This window comes from Anser brachyrhynchus, assembly GCF_964034855.1.
Source record: "Anser brachyrhynchus genome assembly, chromosome: 6".
NCBI classification, from domain to species: Eukaryota; Metazoa; Chordata; class Aves; order Anseriformes; family Anatidae; genus Anser; species Anser brachyrhynchus.
In genome coordinates this window covers 34,676,393-34,693,876 of record NC_137700.1, presented here as the reverse complement: position 1 = coordinate 34,693,876, position 17,484 = coordinate 34,676,393, and the positions used below count along the sequence as shown (strand labels likewise).

Genomic DNA, 17,484 nt, shown 5'->3' with positions numbered 1-17,484 from the left:
TAATTCTGGGAAGAAGAAAAAAAAAGAGAAGCTCAGGTTCATGTAGCCAGTCAAGCAAAAGTTAAAGCCCTATCATGAAGTACAGTGACTTAAGGGAAACAATTTCAAGTGATACTATTCAGTATCTCCCATTCAGCTTTCAGTTCACGTTGCTCTGTAAGGAATCTTGCTCTTGGATGTAATAATACTTGTGGTCTGACAGCAGCTCACCAAAATGTCCTTCCTAGCCTACAGGCAAAGGGAGAGGGGAGGGGAAGTGAAATTCTTTCAATACTTTAATGTGGATTGCTGAGGCACAACACCAAGACCCTGCAAGTCAACAGAAAACACGCAAGGTATACTTATCCTGCTGTTCTCCAGGGCAAAGAAAAAAATCTTCCATCAGATACGCTTCTCATAACAAAGGGAAAAACGTTTGGGTAACGTGGTGGGGGCTCACCTCCAGGCACAACGAGGAAGCCCAGTGGGGCTGTGACACTTCCCATGGGATGCGAGGAAGAGCACCTGGGGACCACAAGCCTTACCGTGGGATCTTCAGGGAGGGAAAGCGGAGGAGTCAGTGCGGTTCGAGAAGAATAACCACGGGAAGAGTGGAATTGGGAATCCAAGGGGTCTGATCCTTAATAAACCAATGCTGGCCAGGCCCTGCGCCTGATGAGGCCAACGCGGCCTGCCTCTCACCAGCCTCTGCTTCCAACGCCTCCCGGGCAGGGGGCCCGCGGCCTGCGTGTGCTGAGGGGCGAGCTCCAGCCTCAGCGCCGCCAGCACGGCCCTGCCTCCGCGTGTGAGGGCAAGGGCTGTCAAAAATCAAAAAGAGTTTTCCTGAAGGAAAGATTTGCACGGGTACAAAAAGCAAAATGGCTAATGAGTGAGGAACTCATGGTGCTGTTCATACTGAAGACCACCCCAGCTAGAAACGTGCTGCCCACAGCTGGAGATGAGCCTTACCCGGCCTGCAGAATCACTTCACCAGCGAAGGTCAGACACCAGAGACCACTGGAGGAGGGCAGGCAGTACTTTAGGGAAAAGCTAGTCATAGGTAAAGTGAAGGAAGCCATTTCACCACAAGTAATGGCCAAAATTTTCATCTCAAGGTAGTGAGCAAGGAATTCTCTACAGACTGCTCCCAACTGCACTGCAGAGATGAGCAACCTCAGGACAACCAGAAAACAAACCAGGAAGTTCTGGGGGGTTGGAGTTGGATTTATATATTTTTTTAAACACTATTGCTCTGCAATCTACACATGAAAGGCTATTGAAACCCAAAGTCTGCCAAGAAAGCGGGCAGAAATTGCGTGTACTAGCAGGCTTGGTAATAGGAAATTTTAAAGTAGAAGTAATGTCCATATGAAATACATAAAACAGCTTCTCCATGAACAGAAGGCTTAATTATGTATTTTTTTAAATCTTACATTTTAAAAGTGCCTACAAGACAAAAATTGCAGACAATTCACATGTACTTTTCAGAGAAAATAGTACTTGAAGATACCGAACTACTTTCTAGTTAAAAACATCGCTAAAAATACAGCAAAGTACACTGCTCAAAAAAAAAAAAAAAAGTGAGAGGAACAATCGCTTCACTGCTATTGAGAGGTACACAGAGACTAAATGGTATGGTATGACAGAGCTAAATGTGTATGCTGGAAAAACACAGGGTTACGAGGAGACTGGTGCCTGCCACACACTGGGGCAGAGTTACAGTCCCATTACACGGCCAACCTGGGAAGCCTGTCATGACAAGAGGGCCAGGCTACGTGCCCTGACTTACGTAACTGAAAATTCCTCTTGGCCATTTAAAAACAGCACACAGCTACATTAAAACAATATTAAAGGCTTCACAAAGTAACAGTAATGTAGGGAGATAGCATAGGTCGGCATCAAAAGGGCTGTGGTGTCTCCCACCACAAATTCTCTCGGTGGGCAACTCTCTTGGATGGCAAGGCGGATTCGCAATACAACCTGTTTTCCTCCGGATTAACTCTATGCCTGCCCATGCTTAAGCAGATTGAAAATTGTGAAATCCTTCACAACATGACAGATCCTGGGCCAGATGACACAGCAGGAGGATAAAGACTCCTACAGAAAGCGCGAGGAAGAGGAGAATGCAAACAGAAGTGGAACTTGACTCCGGTGCGTCAGCACTCTGGTTGCAATCTAATTTGTAAAGAACAATTATCTGAAATCAGCAACGCTGTGAACAAACTTCAAATATTTCCCATAATCATAACATTCACCTCTCACTAGGTTCCCTGATGGGAGGGGAAGCAACCCTTTTTGTTTTTTTTTTAGCCTGTCTATAAAGCTACTTGAGGTAAGAGTTCTGATTTTAGTAAAAAAAAAAAAAAATAATAATAATAATAATAACAACTGCAATTTCAGAACCTTATCCCTGAACACAAGGGTTGAGTACATCATTGTAACAGACAGGATGAATTTTTTGCTGTGTATCACCAACAGTTAAAAATAAGAGCTATTTTGAATTATTACTGACAAAATATAGCCTATACAGAAGAGTTACACAGTAGAAAGAAAGAAATCTTAATATGGTTCCAAATTACTTATGTATCAAAATTACAATATTCGTATAAATAAATAAGCACAGTGCAATATTTAAAATTTGCAGGGTGTAAAACAGAAGCTAGTTATGGGAACCGCTCAACCACGCAGAAGCTAAGCTCACTGAAAAGACTAAAAATCAAGCCTAAAACAAGCTTCAACAAGACAACAGCAAAAACACTTTTTGTTACTTTCAGTTATAAACAATGAAGGAATACAAATAAAAACGTGTTCAAACAACCTTTTAAACATATGACACAGGCAGAAGAAACAGCCTCAGCGAGGGCTGCAGACAGGGACGGAGACGGGCACGTAACAAAGCAGCAGGAAGCTTGCGGAGCTGGGGGAAGGCAAGCGCAGCCTTGCAGCCCCGTGAAGCCGAGCAGCCTCGGAGCAGCCTCGGAGGACTGGGGTTCTGGACAGGCTGAGCCTGGGGTCACATCTTGGCCCCCATGCCTTTTGAGGGAGGAACAGCAGCGTGCACAAATAACAAAGGCTAACCACACACCGCTGCGTTAGCGAGGGCAGGCTCTATTCAGCGCTTATGAAGTACTCCAGCAGTTAAAATAATTGCAGCATTGATATTAAAAAAATGCTGGACTTCTAACAAGCTGTCAGCATTCACTGGAATACCATCAGGACATCATCCCAGTAAGCTCCGCAAGCAGATCAAGGAGGCAGGGCTACTCAGTCGTTATAGTAAAGCCAGTCTTAAAACGTCTCAACCAGGACAAATTTGCCAAATAGCTGACGAGACAAAACTGAGTCCCCACATGAGCTCCCACAGGAATCAGAAGCCAAGCACCAAAGCTGAAGCTGGCCAAAATCAAGTTCTTCACCCTGCCTGAAGCTCAGGAAAGGGACCAGAACTGCATCAACTACGGAGTCATGTTGACTTCTAGGGAACAGCACACGTGTATGGACACCCGTATTTATTACACTTTGGTTCCCAAGGTCAGGCTTTAACCACGTTAGACCACAAACATACAAAGATATTCTCACCCACTGTATTCACAGATATTAGCTTGACAGCCGAGCCCAGGAACACAACTTTCAAACTGCTGAAACTGAAAAAGAGGTTCTTACATACAAACAGTATTTCTCTGTATTGCCAGGTCTGCTAAGAAAGGAGAAATGAAATTCAGAGCACCGCTGAGAAGCTTTGCAACCCAGCAGTCACTGAGTAAAGAGGCACCATATTCAGCATGGAGCAGACACGAAGTAACGCAGCTGCACGCATCTGCTTTGCTGTCTATGCTGCCGAAAACCAAACAGGTGCAAGTGTTATGAAAAAGTTTCAAAGTAGTGAAGAAACCACAAATGATCTAAATATTGGGTAGATGGGGGAAGGGAAGAACAGACGAGAGTCTTAGAGACATTCCAAGTCTGGTGTAGGCAGATTCCCTGAATTACAATCTAAAAATATTTCCCTTGCAGAACAGCCCTGACCAGATTCTCCACAGAATAAGAGTTGCATTCACAGACAGAAAACACAATATTTGGAGTCTTAAGAAACTTACAGAAACTAAGCAGATGCAATTTCAACTGTGTTGACTATATTATTTTTATTTGATCTGTGTGCTAAAGAGAAAAAAGTCAAAAATTGTATAACACGCAACATTGCCTTGGTAAAGAAAATATCAACTTGAATGTGCAAAACAATTCCTTCAACACAATGTGAAAGAATGCAATAAAACTCTAGATATAAGAAATGCAAAAAACTAGCTTAAGTAGCAGACTGCAAATCGAAGCATTTGCTTGGCCTCAACCCAGAAGAGTTCCTCTGGTTTTCCTCCTTCCCATGCTCCCTGTCTGACTCACCATCGCGTTCGCATTCTTCCATTCTAATCTTCAACTTTTTGATCTCGGAGGAATGGAGAATTTACCAGATATGGCGATGAAGCCAGAGTCCACCTTGTGCATTCATTTCCACATTATCCCTGGAGATTGTTTTGGCAAAGCTTCCACGTGGAATCCTTTCCATTAACATTTTTTTTCCATGGGTGCCACCAGAGACTCAACAGCCAAGCGCGCAGGTAGGTTCTGCTTTCACACTTGCAATGTACGCGTGTTCAGCGAGTGCACAACAACGAGCTTTCCATCGAGGGCTGAGCAGCAGCAGCAGTCTCCGGATTGAGACTAAATTATTCACGACCATAAGGACAAGGGTAGAGCGAAACACTGCAGAAGAACTCAAGTCTAAGTGACTGAGCAACAAAATGACAGATGAAATTCCCCTATATACTCTAAAGCAATGCATATGGGGGACCAAGAAAAGAAATGTATCTAGCTTTGTGTATGAAGTGATGGGTTTCAAACAACCCATCAGTGTTCAGAAGCAAAACTTGGGGAACAATATCCAAATTGTGAATGGCAGAGAGATCAGGATGACTGCTGACCATCTCGGAACATGAGAACCGTAGCTCGTTAAATGAAGCGATCAAAAGCTGTGTTCAAAGCAAACCTGTGAACCTTGCCAAGGATGAGAGAGTTTATAAAACTTTAAGGGAAAAAAAATGGTGAAGCCCTTGGAAGAGGAGTCGATTGAGAATTCTTAAATAGAAAATCTGCGCCAGACTCAGGAAATCCCCAATATGAAAATAGCTGGGATCTGGGAAAGGAGTCAGGTTAAGCCTTGTATACATCTGCATAATAGCAGGACAAGCATATTTGTTTAGGGCCACAGTCAGGAGCAGGATATTGGGCAAGATGCACTCTTACAAGAAAAAATAGGTACACAGAGCAACGAAGAGCAGCTTTGCCATCATGAAATTTGCATACATAAATTCTCACAAGTATTCCAATAAATAAATAAATTAAATGATGCTTTAGGAAGGTGGGGCTAAGCTGGTGCTACCAGAACACCCATGTCACACAGGATTTTGTGGAACATGAGATGGAAGGTGGGAAGGAAAAAGGAAGAAAGATTCTGAAATTATAAAATGATGCATTTTCAATGGCTCTGTAGAGAGTAGCTTATCTTTCCTCAATTTGCAATGCATTTCACGTGCTTTTACACAACATAAGCAGTGCTACCTGTGAGATTTCACAAGTGAGCTGCAGCGAGCCAAGCTGATTTAACAGCTCAGCGCTGCGAGAAGCAGCAGTCATGCTCTCCCTGCTGCAGTCCGTGCTGTCCCACTGCTCCTCTTACACCGGATCCCATTTTATCTGAAATTTCGTTGAACCCAATTAGTGTAATAGAAAACAAAAGTAGCAAAATCATATCCTGTCATTTTAGTGAGAAAAATCAGCTCACCAAGGAACAATTCAGATGCATGAGGCAGAAGGCCTCAGCAGCTGGGAGGACAGGAGGGGGTACTGCCCTTGTCAGCATCATGAAGTTGTTGCACATCAGCACAGCCATTTTATGAAAACTCTCCCTAATTCAGCCACTCTTGAACAGATCTTTTAGCTAAACATCCAAGAAAGGATGGATTAAATATATATATATATATGTTTTCAGTTAAATGTATTTTTATGGATTTTTAGATCTTATTCAAACAGATCTATTTATATTTGAAAATAAAACAACACATCAGGATTTCAGCTTGCTATGCAGCCTATGAAAATCATTTCAGTTGCATTAAAAATGTAGAAACAATTCATATGTTGCTGGAAAAGTGGTTAGGAGAAGTCCAGTAAAAGACTGGCAGCAATGACTTGCTACCTACCTAGCGCCTGAATTTGCTGAGTTACTAAAAATCTTTTTCCAAAGTACAGAGAATATTTTCGCCATTCTTTGGTTTACTCCGTGAGCTCAGTAAGCTGTTATTTAAAGTTAGGAAATCCAAATATCAGAAGACTCAAAAGTTACTGTCATCATCCTACCTACCCATAATAAAGCAACTGGAGGCATGGGACCAAGATGTACTGCATTCTGGGGGAAAAAAGAGACCAGAAACACACACATCTGTTTACTAACTATAGATAACACTTCCTCTTTCTTATAAAAACTTTAAATGCAAAGCAACTTTTCCCCCACTGTAGTCACCTCATCCACATTTGTGTTGTTTAACTACTGAAGGTGCTTTAAAGCCCAAAACAGAACCAAACAAGTATCAGAGTGCTTCCTGACAGCTGAGCGCTGGAAGGTTCATCTCTTCCAGAGTCTCTTCGAGGCAATACATACAGTAACAGCTCGGTAGTTTTAGAGCAGATTCCTCTTAAAATCTGATGAACTACAGGTTTTGCCAACGATATTCTGTAAGATACTTTACCTTCACTCAGTTTCTTCAGAAATGTTTCAGTTTCAGGTCCCCTGAAAGGCATCTATTTCTAATATTAGCACTTGCACAGCAAACAGTGGATGTTCTAGGTAGGCAGTTCTAGAAACTTATTCTGAAATCACATAACCAGTAGTATAGCTTTGACAAGTCATCTATCAAACAAGGAATGCTGCCACAGGACTGAAAACCAATTCAAAATTTAAGAAAGGAGAAAAAACAAAGGGAGATTCTGAAAGGGCATCTAAACACTATACAGAGTACCAGGTTTAGCAGGAGACATTAACAAAAGGCATGAAAGTAGAAAGAGCTTTCTACAAAAGTATGGCAGATCTACTTATTCTGTCTAGTCCACCAAGACTCTGCCAAGAAGTCTGATGTAGTAGCATGTAGAAAATAACCAGGAAACTCAGGTGGCAAAGTGGCAGAAGTCAAGATAGCAACTTGCTATGGATGTAAAAGGACTGAAAGTTAAATATCAGCTCATTGTTCTTGTGTCTTCAGTAAAGACTAGTCAGAAAGGGTCTTCTCAGAACCTGAAGGCACTGGAAGAAACAGGTAACTAAGAATTACAGAAACTGTATGAAACTTAATAGTGTAAAAAACTAAGGCTATACTAAAATGCTACTTTTACCCTAGGATCTCAGGGCTGTCTTCTGGCAGAGGAGAACAGCGAAGGCAGAGTGCAGGTATCTGAGGTGACCACACAAGCATCTGTATGGTGACAGTCTAAAAGCTGCAGTATGATCCAGATGCAGTGAGTTACCTCCAGCACAAACAGGGAAATGCTGACCTGGAACCACACACCCAAACTAATCAAGCGTGCTCTCCATCCAAAACAAGAGAAAATATAGAAAATGGGCAGCGGGGTGACAGAAGGGATGGAGATGTTACGCAAGACTTAAAACTGAAACCTGAGTAATTGCTAGGAGAAGATATGACTGGTGTCTGCAAATGCAATGGGGGAGCAAATATTAGCAACAGAGGAAAAGTGCTGCATCTAAAACCAGCGCTACACCGCAAGCCCAGAAACCAGCAGCTCACAGACTTACCGGCTGTTGGCAGAAACATCTCAAACATCAGAGCGTTAAGGCTCCAGAACCTAGTTTCAATTTCTTTGATTGAGAGCAGAAGGAGTACAAATTGTATTTAATAAGGCTGGAGACTAAAGATTCCTAGAAAAGTAATTAAATGGGATGACTGCTTGCAAAATCAGGCAACCCTTTATTTAAAACCAGCAAGCCCCTAAAGCTGGGAAGCCTTTTATAACTACACAGGACTGATATCGTGTGGTCAGTGGTACCAAAAGCCAGCAGAACTCTTCAGCGCCAGGGTAAGACTTCACAGTCAGCCCCAGCTCTGTGAAGGGACTCCTCGCTACGGGACAGCAGCAACATCCCACGCCTCAAGCCTGGGGTTTGCATTTTTTTTTTGTCCAGGGCAATGATTTTAGTAAGCATGTCTACCACCAAACGTAAACCAAGGATTCTTCGCATACTTGCATACCAGGGTAGCTACACGAACAGGCTGTAGCCAAGCGCTGCCAGACTCTTCCTTGCCGGACAAGTCAGCAGGTTACATAATCTGTGAGTTTTTAGACCTACAAATGAGCACACTAGCTCACCATCAGATATGTGAGCCTTGGGCCTCAGAACAATGGGGTATTTTTAAAAAGAATTTGTAATGTTCCGCGTGATATTGCTTTATAAAAGATAATGGCTTCATTTTACTTCCTGCTTTGCAGCACCAAAAATTTCTGTGTTATTTACAAGTCGATAATACAAGAATGTTTACTATTAAGTTCAGCTTTGTATGTAATATTTGGGAACCGTATTACAAAATGTACAAATTAATATTTCTGGGGCTTAAAAAGACTAGTATTTTTTTGAAGCATGCATGCAAGATGTAGAGAACTAACAAGTGTTTAAAGAACCAGAGAAATTCCATTGGAAAGTAAGAGATACACTTCTTAGCAGTTTCATTTCTCAGCTGTGTCCAACTCAAACATTTCATCTTTGTACCAAAACAAAGAGATGTGAAAGTCAGCACACAGAAATCAATTACAGAAGTGAAACCGTCTTGTCTGTTTTCACTACTTAGAAAAAAAAGATTTTCAAATAGCTGTTTTGTATGTTTTGACAGTTGAAGTTTGTGTTTCTTAAACTTCAAAATCCTTTAAACTCATTTTTCCAATGATTCAAGTACAGGCAACCTAGTCAGAGAAATGTGCTTTGCATGAAGTCTGCTGTTAAACGTGGTGATAGCCCTTCCAAATTCTTCATCGGAGTGAGTCTTCTTGCACTTGTGCTTCTAAAATGCCTTCCACGGCAAGGTGCTGAGCCACGAAAGGAACAGAACCATTACCGCAATACAAACATGGGCACGACTAACTTCTGGATACACAGAGAGAAGTAAAGTGGTTCGTGTTCAAGCTGGAGTTTGATAAAGAACCAAGAACTCTGCCAGTACGCTAGCAAGACAATAAAAAAAAAAAGGCAAAATGAAATGCAAATGAAAGGAGTAACTGATTTTCTCCATGCAACTATTACACATGGTCTCTTTCAAGACTACTTTGAACACTTGTATGTAGAGAAACCACGTATTTTAGTGGAAACCTAACCATGAGATTCCACAAACAAAACAGCAGAGAAACAAAGCAGCTCCACCAGCACCAATATCTGCAGTATCAAACACACCTACTAAACGTTTGGAAAGGGCAACACCAAACACTGGAATGCAACATTGCAAGAAAGCTTTTTCTTCACAGACTGCTATTAATTTAAAAATATGCAGAACTATCCCCAGATGAACTTCAGAGGCTGACTCTTTGCTAGGTCGTATTTAATAACAGCCACAAAACAGACATAGGTAAAGTACTGACAAACGCATAACATAACCCAGCCAACTGAATCGGTCACAATTTCTTCGACGTCCGTAGCAACACACAGCACGTTTCAGTATGGGTCTTTGATTCGTGAAAGACCCGGGCCGTTAGGTTGAAACTGAAGTGTCAAATAATCGGTCAAAATTATCATTCCTTAGCTCTCCCAGGGGAAATTCCCAGGACTGCTATGATGCTAGTTGCCAACTGAAAAATCATTTTATCGGAAAACGTACCGTATTCACTGTTCCATTTCTGCCTACCAAAAATGAGTTTCTGTGGCTCTAACAGAATCCACTCCAACAGCACCTGCGGGGAGCCAAAGACTGACACCGCCGGCAGACAGCTTCATCACATTTCTTCACTCCCTGGTGAAGCAGAAGCCTTCTGCATGTCAGCATTTAGGAAGTGCCCAGGAGTTCTTGCTATCCAGCACACGTTACTTTATATATCTCAAATATCAAAGTGATGAAGGAGACAAACACTGCTGGCTTGAAAGAGATCAGTTTGGGATCCAAATGAGCATTTCCCAAGCTTTGCAAAATTAGTGAATATTGGGACAACTTCAGTAGTGCCTAACTGAGCCAATGCACAAGTGTATTGACAGGAAAAAGTGCCACATCATTTATAAACACAGGGCTTAGGAATTCTTACTCAGTGTTACAAGGAGTAAGGAACTGCTACAAGATTTTCCCCACACTTTAAGAAACTGCTTCAACTTTCTCCGATTCATGAAGAAGTTTCTGTTCCCCCTCCACCTAACAGCACTAAGCTATGCTTGTGTTTTAAAAACTGAAGCTACCTAGAGAAAAAGCTTATGGTACACCTTCCTTTTTATGAAGCACATAAGTTACTGAAACACTGCTTGAGATCAGTCTGATGAAGAGATGTTTTCCATGAATCAGAACGTACTGGGAACAACTTAGGAGTTACTGATATACAGCCATTCCCCCACACTTTTTGTAATAAACTATTTAAATCAATAAGCCACTTTTATAACATTTCACGTAACCATCTTTCAAACTTTTGTAACAACACTTGGAAAAACAAATATTACTCATTAAAAAGTCATAAGAATCATCAACCGTGCGTACAACATTTGGTCACTTTATATTGGGATTCCATGTATTAATATATTCATGACTGAGAAAAGGTAGAGGCTTTCACGAATCATTAACCTGCATTATCAGCTGTTAGGGCATCCAGCAGCTTGCCCGTGGTAATAGCATGTAGCTACCTTTTCTACCTTCTGCTGCTGTGGTCATACCTCTCTGTAACATGCCCATAATGTGTTTATAACTTGCAACAGTTCGTAAATGATTTATAAAAAAATCCAAAAATAAGATGTGCCCCTGTATCTTTTCTTTTAAACCATCTGGGCTCCAAAGACACAATATGTGAAAGCACAAGGCAAAGATGAAAACAAGATATAGCTGGTTTTAAGATGATGGATTAAGAAGAAAAAAGGGTGTTGTTTTGTTTAAAAATATACATCTAGGGTATTGGTTACTCTCTGTACAAGCTAAGATTGCAACAGTATGATCAAGACCATAACTGTATGCACATTTTAGAAGCAGCAGAGCACCTGAACAAGTGGCAGTTTACATATACATAACTGAATTGCAAAATTAACTTAAGCATTGAATTAAGCCCTTAATCAGTGCGATCGCTTACCAATTTCAGCAGGTAGTTGCTTGATTTTGTTCTCTCGTATGCTAAGCATGGTGAGTTTTGACAAGTTTTTGATATCCTTTTCCACAGTAGTTATACGATTAAAGCGTAGGTAAAGAGTGGCGAGAGAGCTTAGCCTGTACACCACCGACGGGATCTCTCGCAGTTTGTTATGCCGCAGGTCAAGCATGCGCAGTTTCTTCAAGTTATCCAGAGAGTCGGGCAAACTGGTGAGTGAGTTTTCACTCAGGGCCAGTGTCATCAGGTTCACAAGACAGCCCACCTCTGCTGGTAGAGACTGCAGTTTGTTACTGTATAAATAAAGTTCTGTTAACTGCGTTAACTCTTTGATAGCGGATGGAAGCATGTGTATAGACCTCTTGGACAAGTCCAAGCGCATTGAATTCTCTTCCCGGCATTTATTTAGCTCTTTGATCACTTCAGCATTGCTGGATTTTTTGCGGGTACCTGTGGCTGGATTAGGTCTTTTTATCGTATTGTCCACTGAAAAAGCTACCCCAGGCTGCGTGCTACTGGAGTCTTTCTTTCCGTCTTTGGCATCTTTCCCTTTGGTCTTAGGCTCCTTCTCTTTGCTGTCTTTCCCAAATCCTCCAGAGGCTTTGGCCTCCTTCTCCCTTTCTTTTGACGACGGGACTTTTGGATCCTTCTCTTTACAGTCCTTTTCTTTTCCCAGGTTACTACTCATGGTGACTCAATGTTTAGCAAGCACCACATGAAATCCGTTTCTGAAGTTAACAAGAACAACTCGCTGCTGAGGCTACAAGGATCCTTAAAACATGTACGTGTTGAACCAAGGGAGGAGCTTCGGAGGTGCGATACCCATTTGCTACATATTGGTTCTGAAGGCACTCTTTCCCAATCCTGGTCTCAGGAGATTCAGCTGTTAGGGATTAGAAGGTCAAGCACTCCGTATTAGTATTTCTGTAACACAGGAGAGAAAAGAAGCCAAAGTTAGTGTAAATACAAAACCTCCCTTCCAGTTAAACCTTGAATGTTTCTACTTCCAGCCAGCACTCACTCACTCAGGTTAATGATTTGTCCTTCTCTTCAAACACCAATGAAAAACCCCTTGTTAACACAAAATACTACACTTACTGCTCAAAAGACCCACTGCAGTAGAAGAGCTGTGGTAATTAGTACACACGAGGAAAGAAAAGTACAACTCTTAAGCGTAACACTGCCTTCAGTTCTCCATTTGAGTCACGAGCTGCCACCTGATGTCACAGCTAGAGCTGAGCATAACACCCTGGTCACCAGCATGAATATTCTCTCCCCTCCGTGCCCAATCAGTCAACAAAGGTCTGCTTTAATCTTAAGTGCCTGTCTCTTCAAACAAACTTATGCAGGTTTATTCTTTCAACACGAGAGAGCCTCAATTCGATCTACAGTGAAATTTAACATGGCGCTGTAACACGAACACTTCGCTTTGAGATCTCCCTCCTGACCCGTTCTGAACCACAGGTCTCTGCTTTTAACACGAAACAGCATGCTGTCACCAGGCGCATATACCTCGAAGACGCAAACGGAAAGATTCTTAACTATTTGAAGAAGTTCATTAAAGAATAAACCAAATGAAAAGTCAACTGAAAGTTCTGAAGGAACACGGCACATTATGCTTCCAGACAAGCAAGATTAGGAAGGAGTTGTTCATAAACACAGGATATAACATCTTTGAAAAATATCTTGACTATCCCCCCAGTGAATATAATGCAGCCTAATAACTGAACAAACGTCTGAAACCTACAGAGTCCCTTTTACATTTTCACAAAATCATCACGCATCATAGGAAGCGGTGCAATTCACGTTTCAATTCAAAACACAGGACACAACCAAGAACTTCACGATTCTGAATACCCTGAAGAGGTTTTTCAAGTTATCTTCACGGAAGAAAAGAAACAGAGAGAATCAGTTGCAACAACAATTTCATGTTCCCATGTTAGTCCACCTAGCCCTAACCTAAAGCCAACCTTCCCGTGCTGGGCAGCACTCATTGACAAGGAGAGCTTTGCTTTTCAGAAGAGCACCTTGCTTTTCCCAGCCATGAGAGCTGTTGAAGCCTCCTTAAAACCACCGCAGGAACCTTCTCTTTCATGACACTCCATCTTCTGCCCCAGTTCATAAAGCTGATTATCAAAATCAATTAAGTAATATTTTGCATGCTTGAACCATCATCAAGAACTAGAACTACAAGAAACTTGTAGCAAAGCCTCAGCAGCTATTTTTAATTGCACGGTTACACTGTGTTTGCTTACCTTCAAGTATAAACATGTGCTCAAAGAACACAGGAGCACACTTTGCTCAAGGTATTCCTTCACATAAAAAAAGAAACTAATAAAAAAAATCTATTTAGGGACAGGGTAAGGGGGGCAAGACATTTCACCTCTGCAGCAAATCGGGCTGTTTACTGCCAGGGCTCACAAGAACCCTCCCCAGGAGGCAGCCTGCAGCCCTCCGCCCTGATCCATTCCTGCTGCAGCATCACAAAGCCTGTGCTCCTGAACACGTACCGAAACCCTACTGCCTCCAGTCACCGCGTGCCGGAGCGCTCTGTTGTAAAGGACTACGGCAGCTTGAGAGCAGCAGCTTTTAATTTTGACATTCTCACCAACAGAGATTTCCAAAGCAGCACAAGCTAGTTCCTTATTGTATGATTAAGATTTTACGCCCAGCTTTTACAGCATCCATTAACCTGCCCTAATCTCAAGATTACCAACCTCACCACGTTCTATTTTAAAACTTGTTCTCGGCACTGTGTAATCTACATGCTTGCAAACCTCCAGCAGTAGGAAATGCAATGACTCCACATGCAAAAACGCAGCTGACTAAAGGGTAAGAGCCTCAAATGTCTGTCAGCTGGTTTACACTACTAAAGGTGGCAAGCAGAATCCAGTACTAACACAGCCAGGTTCTAAATCCTGGTAATACTGAGAATATTATTACAGAGCCAGCCCCTAAAGTGCCCCTCTTGCCCCCCACAAAAAAGGCTGCTGCTCTGGTGAGATTTCAATTCAGTCAAATTTAAGCCTTGACAAGAGAGACTTGGTTAATGTCTTAAAGGCACTGCAGAAGCAGGTTTTGAAGGAGACTCAGAAAGGAAAGCCGGTGGGAGACCAGCGCTGGTGAAAGGAGCTCAGGAGGGCAAATGCTCCAAGCAAGCTGCGTGCATTTCACTGCCTTCACCAGCGATGACTTGCAATCTGAAAAAACAAAGTGGGTGGGAGGCGCTCCCCGTTACAGCGTGCCAGTTTAACGTTTCATTTGACAGTGAGGGACAAAAAATAAATTTTCGCCTGTACGAAAGGATAAAAACTGAAAAATGAGGATTAAAATCAGATCAATACAAAGTGTCACTACCAGGTATTTCAACCCTTCCTCAACGTTAAGGGTGTTAGGAGGCAGTCAGCTTGCAAGCAAGCAGCAGGCAGAGGCAGCTCTCTAACGCACAGAAACAAGGGCAGAGCTCAGAGCGCAGCAGGGCTTCAAAACATACACCTTGTCCACAGTGACAAAAGGCCAGCGAATAAATGTACTGCACCTGTCTCTTATCCCTGTACTGAGGATTTTAATTACTGCCTGAGACCACAAAACACATTCAAAATAGTCTGAGAAGGTTTAGTCTCTCCTTCCAAACCAAATAGTTCTCTAGTCCATACAATGACCAGAACTAGCGCTTCTAGGAAGGAAAATAAAAAGCTTCCCGTGAGGAATTCTGCAGTCCGACCGTCCCAAAACTTGACACAGCAACTCTGCTCAATCAAGCCAGCACTTCCACAACTGAAATGCTCAGCCTCACGTAAGCATCTCTACAGAAATTTCACTGCTGTTGCGGATCACTCAGGCTAACAGGGTTACTCGCAGATAAAGTTCAGCAGATACCCAAACTTCTGAAGGACACGAGCATAACTTCATCTAGCACAGAGGAAGCCGAATATTTTTCAAAAGGTTATTCATATTTTTCAAGCCCTTTTCATTAAAGGACAAGAGTCACCATCTCTACACTAGAGCCCAACAAGCACTCATTGTATTTCAAAAGGAGAGCTTCTTTTAGAGATATTTTTAGCAAAAGGAAATTCAGTGAAATTAGCCAGTTCTGCCAACTACTTCCATTTTCCAATGCTGTTCAGACTGACTTCCTGGCAATATTAATTGACATAAAAACATTTAACCATGTGCTGGAGATCTTGGGAAATGGAGCTTGGAGCTCCTGCTTGGTGCAGCGTATGAAGGAAAATACAATTTTTAGAGAAGCTAAGGAATATAACCCCTTTCCTGTTCCAAATATATATATATATTTTACGTAAAAATACTTGTAAATAGTTATAAATAACCAGCATCAGAATTTTGATTTGCTCTTCCTTATGTCTGGCAAGCAGATCAATACACCTGGGCTGTTCTCCTGACAGCTGTAACTGACAAAGCTTCAGAAACAATTTCAGCCTAAGCTGTACCACCTTTCTGAGCCGCCTGACAGGGTCCACACCCACGTCGTGCACGCTGGAAACCTCAGTAAAGTGCCCAAGTAATTGGAAAGAGATTTCAGCTGCTTTGAGGAACAGAACCCAAAACATTCGTGCAATAAGAGCTTTATAAAAAAACGCGGTAACGTAAGAACAGCAATGTTTCTAATTCCAGGAATACTACTAAACCAACGAGCTGCAACTCGGCAAATAAATACTGGTGCTCGCAGGTCATTATCTAATAAAATCTTGTCCTGAGATACAGGACTCACAGCCTTCCGCGAACAGCAGCTGGGTGAAAAAATTTAACTGTCTCCTACCTGCTACTGCTACTGTTAAGTGAACCAGATAATTTCTGTGTTTAATGAGGCATTTAAAGGTAAAATTCTGTTCTCAAATGCTCCCAACAGACTTCTACACGACTCCTTAGGCTCTGAGGACCTCCAACGGGTTTTCTTCCGGGATGACCCGGACCCAGAGGCCCACGGGATGGGCCGAAGCTCCCCGCTGGGAGCTGCAGCAAGGCCCCTCAGTGAGACCCCACAGCGAGACCCCACTCTGTGCTGCTGCTTCCAGCCCGGAGCGTCCAGACCCGTGCCAGCCCCTCAGCTCTCGGGGGATGCACCAGGCTCTGACTCACAGGTAGCTGAGTTTCCTCTGGGTTCACCCAGGCAGCCTGAAGATGTCTTTAAGTGAAAGAAGTGTTTCCCCGCTGCTGAAGTGTCTCCTCTCTCTCAGGTGAGGAGGCGAAGCAGCGGCAGCCCTTTCTGCCAAGGGGCAGCACGGCGGCATGTTACCGTACACAACGGTCACTTTGCAGCGCCGCTGAAACACTGCTGCTTCCCACTACGTGTTTCAGCAGACAAAACAGGCGCTTCAAATCACAGACATATCACACACCCAGAACAATAAAAATTTAAGGCGTTATATTCACTAAAGCCTAATACACTACACCCAAATCAAATGTGATTTTGCTTATTTCATAATGTAGCAGGAGGCCTAAAGGCCTGCGTTTAAACCGAAAATCCCTTATTACATGTATAGTTTTATCTTAGGGAAGAGAAATTATTTTTTTTCTTTATTCCAGTTGTGCTGGACTTAACCCAGAGGCACAGAGCATGGCCTGGGCTTTCCAACCCAAATCACAGGTGAGGATCACTGAGCATTAACCACGCCAAAGAAATAAGGAATCAGCTCACACTGACACTCCAGAGTAAGCAAACAGTGATTCCACTACACAGTAATAATAATAATAATAATAATAAAGTGTTTTGAGGCAGCAACTCTGATCGAGGAAATTCTTGGTCAGACCTGAGTGGCTTTTAACAGCGAGGCAGAGTTCAAATACTATCTAGGAATTGCAGCAACACCTGCGCACATACAAACAAGTTTGAGAAAGTTACCTCTTAAAAGTGCTTACCTTTGACTTAGAATAGTGTGGGATATCTCAAAAACATTACATAGTGCACTACCGCACAAACAAGCAACGGCTGAAACTTAAAGTTTAGCCAAAGACCTTCCGTTCTCAATACCACAAATGCAAAAAGTGATGGTCACTACTTTCATTTCAAAACCCCAAAAGCTGAAGCCAGGCAGTCACTTGCAAACAAAGCAAATTCTCTCCTACAATTTACTAGCTTCAACCATCTGACCTAACAGAGTTTTCATCAGT

The 17,484-nt window shown here is 42.5% G+C and overlaps 1 protein-coding gene across 2 annotated transcripts in view; it reads right to left on the bottom strand.

Annotated features, from left to right (window-relative positions):
• SHOC2 (SHOC2 leucine rich repeat scaffold protein) overlaps positions 1 to 17,484 on the bottom strand; it is a 66,888-nt gene that overhangs the window by 28,416 nt on the left and 20,988 nt on the right. For both annotated transcript variants that reach the window (XM_080597397.1, XM_080597398.1), the window contains exon 2: positions 11,338 to 12,276. In XM_080597397.1, the coding sequence (XP_080453523.1) occupies positions 11,338 to 12,040 (703 nt within the window). In that variant the 5' untranslated portion in view covers positions 12,041 to 12,276. The remainder of the gene's footprint in view (positions 1 to 11,337; positions 12,277 to 17,484) is intronic.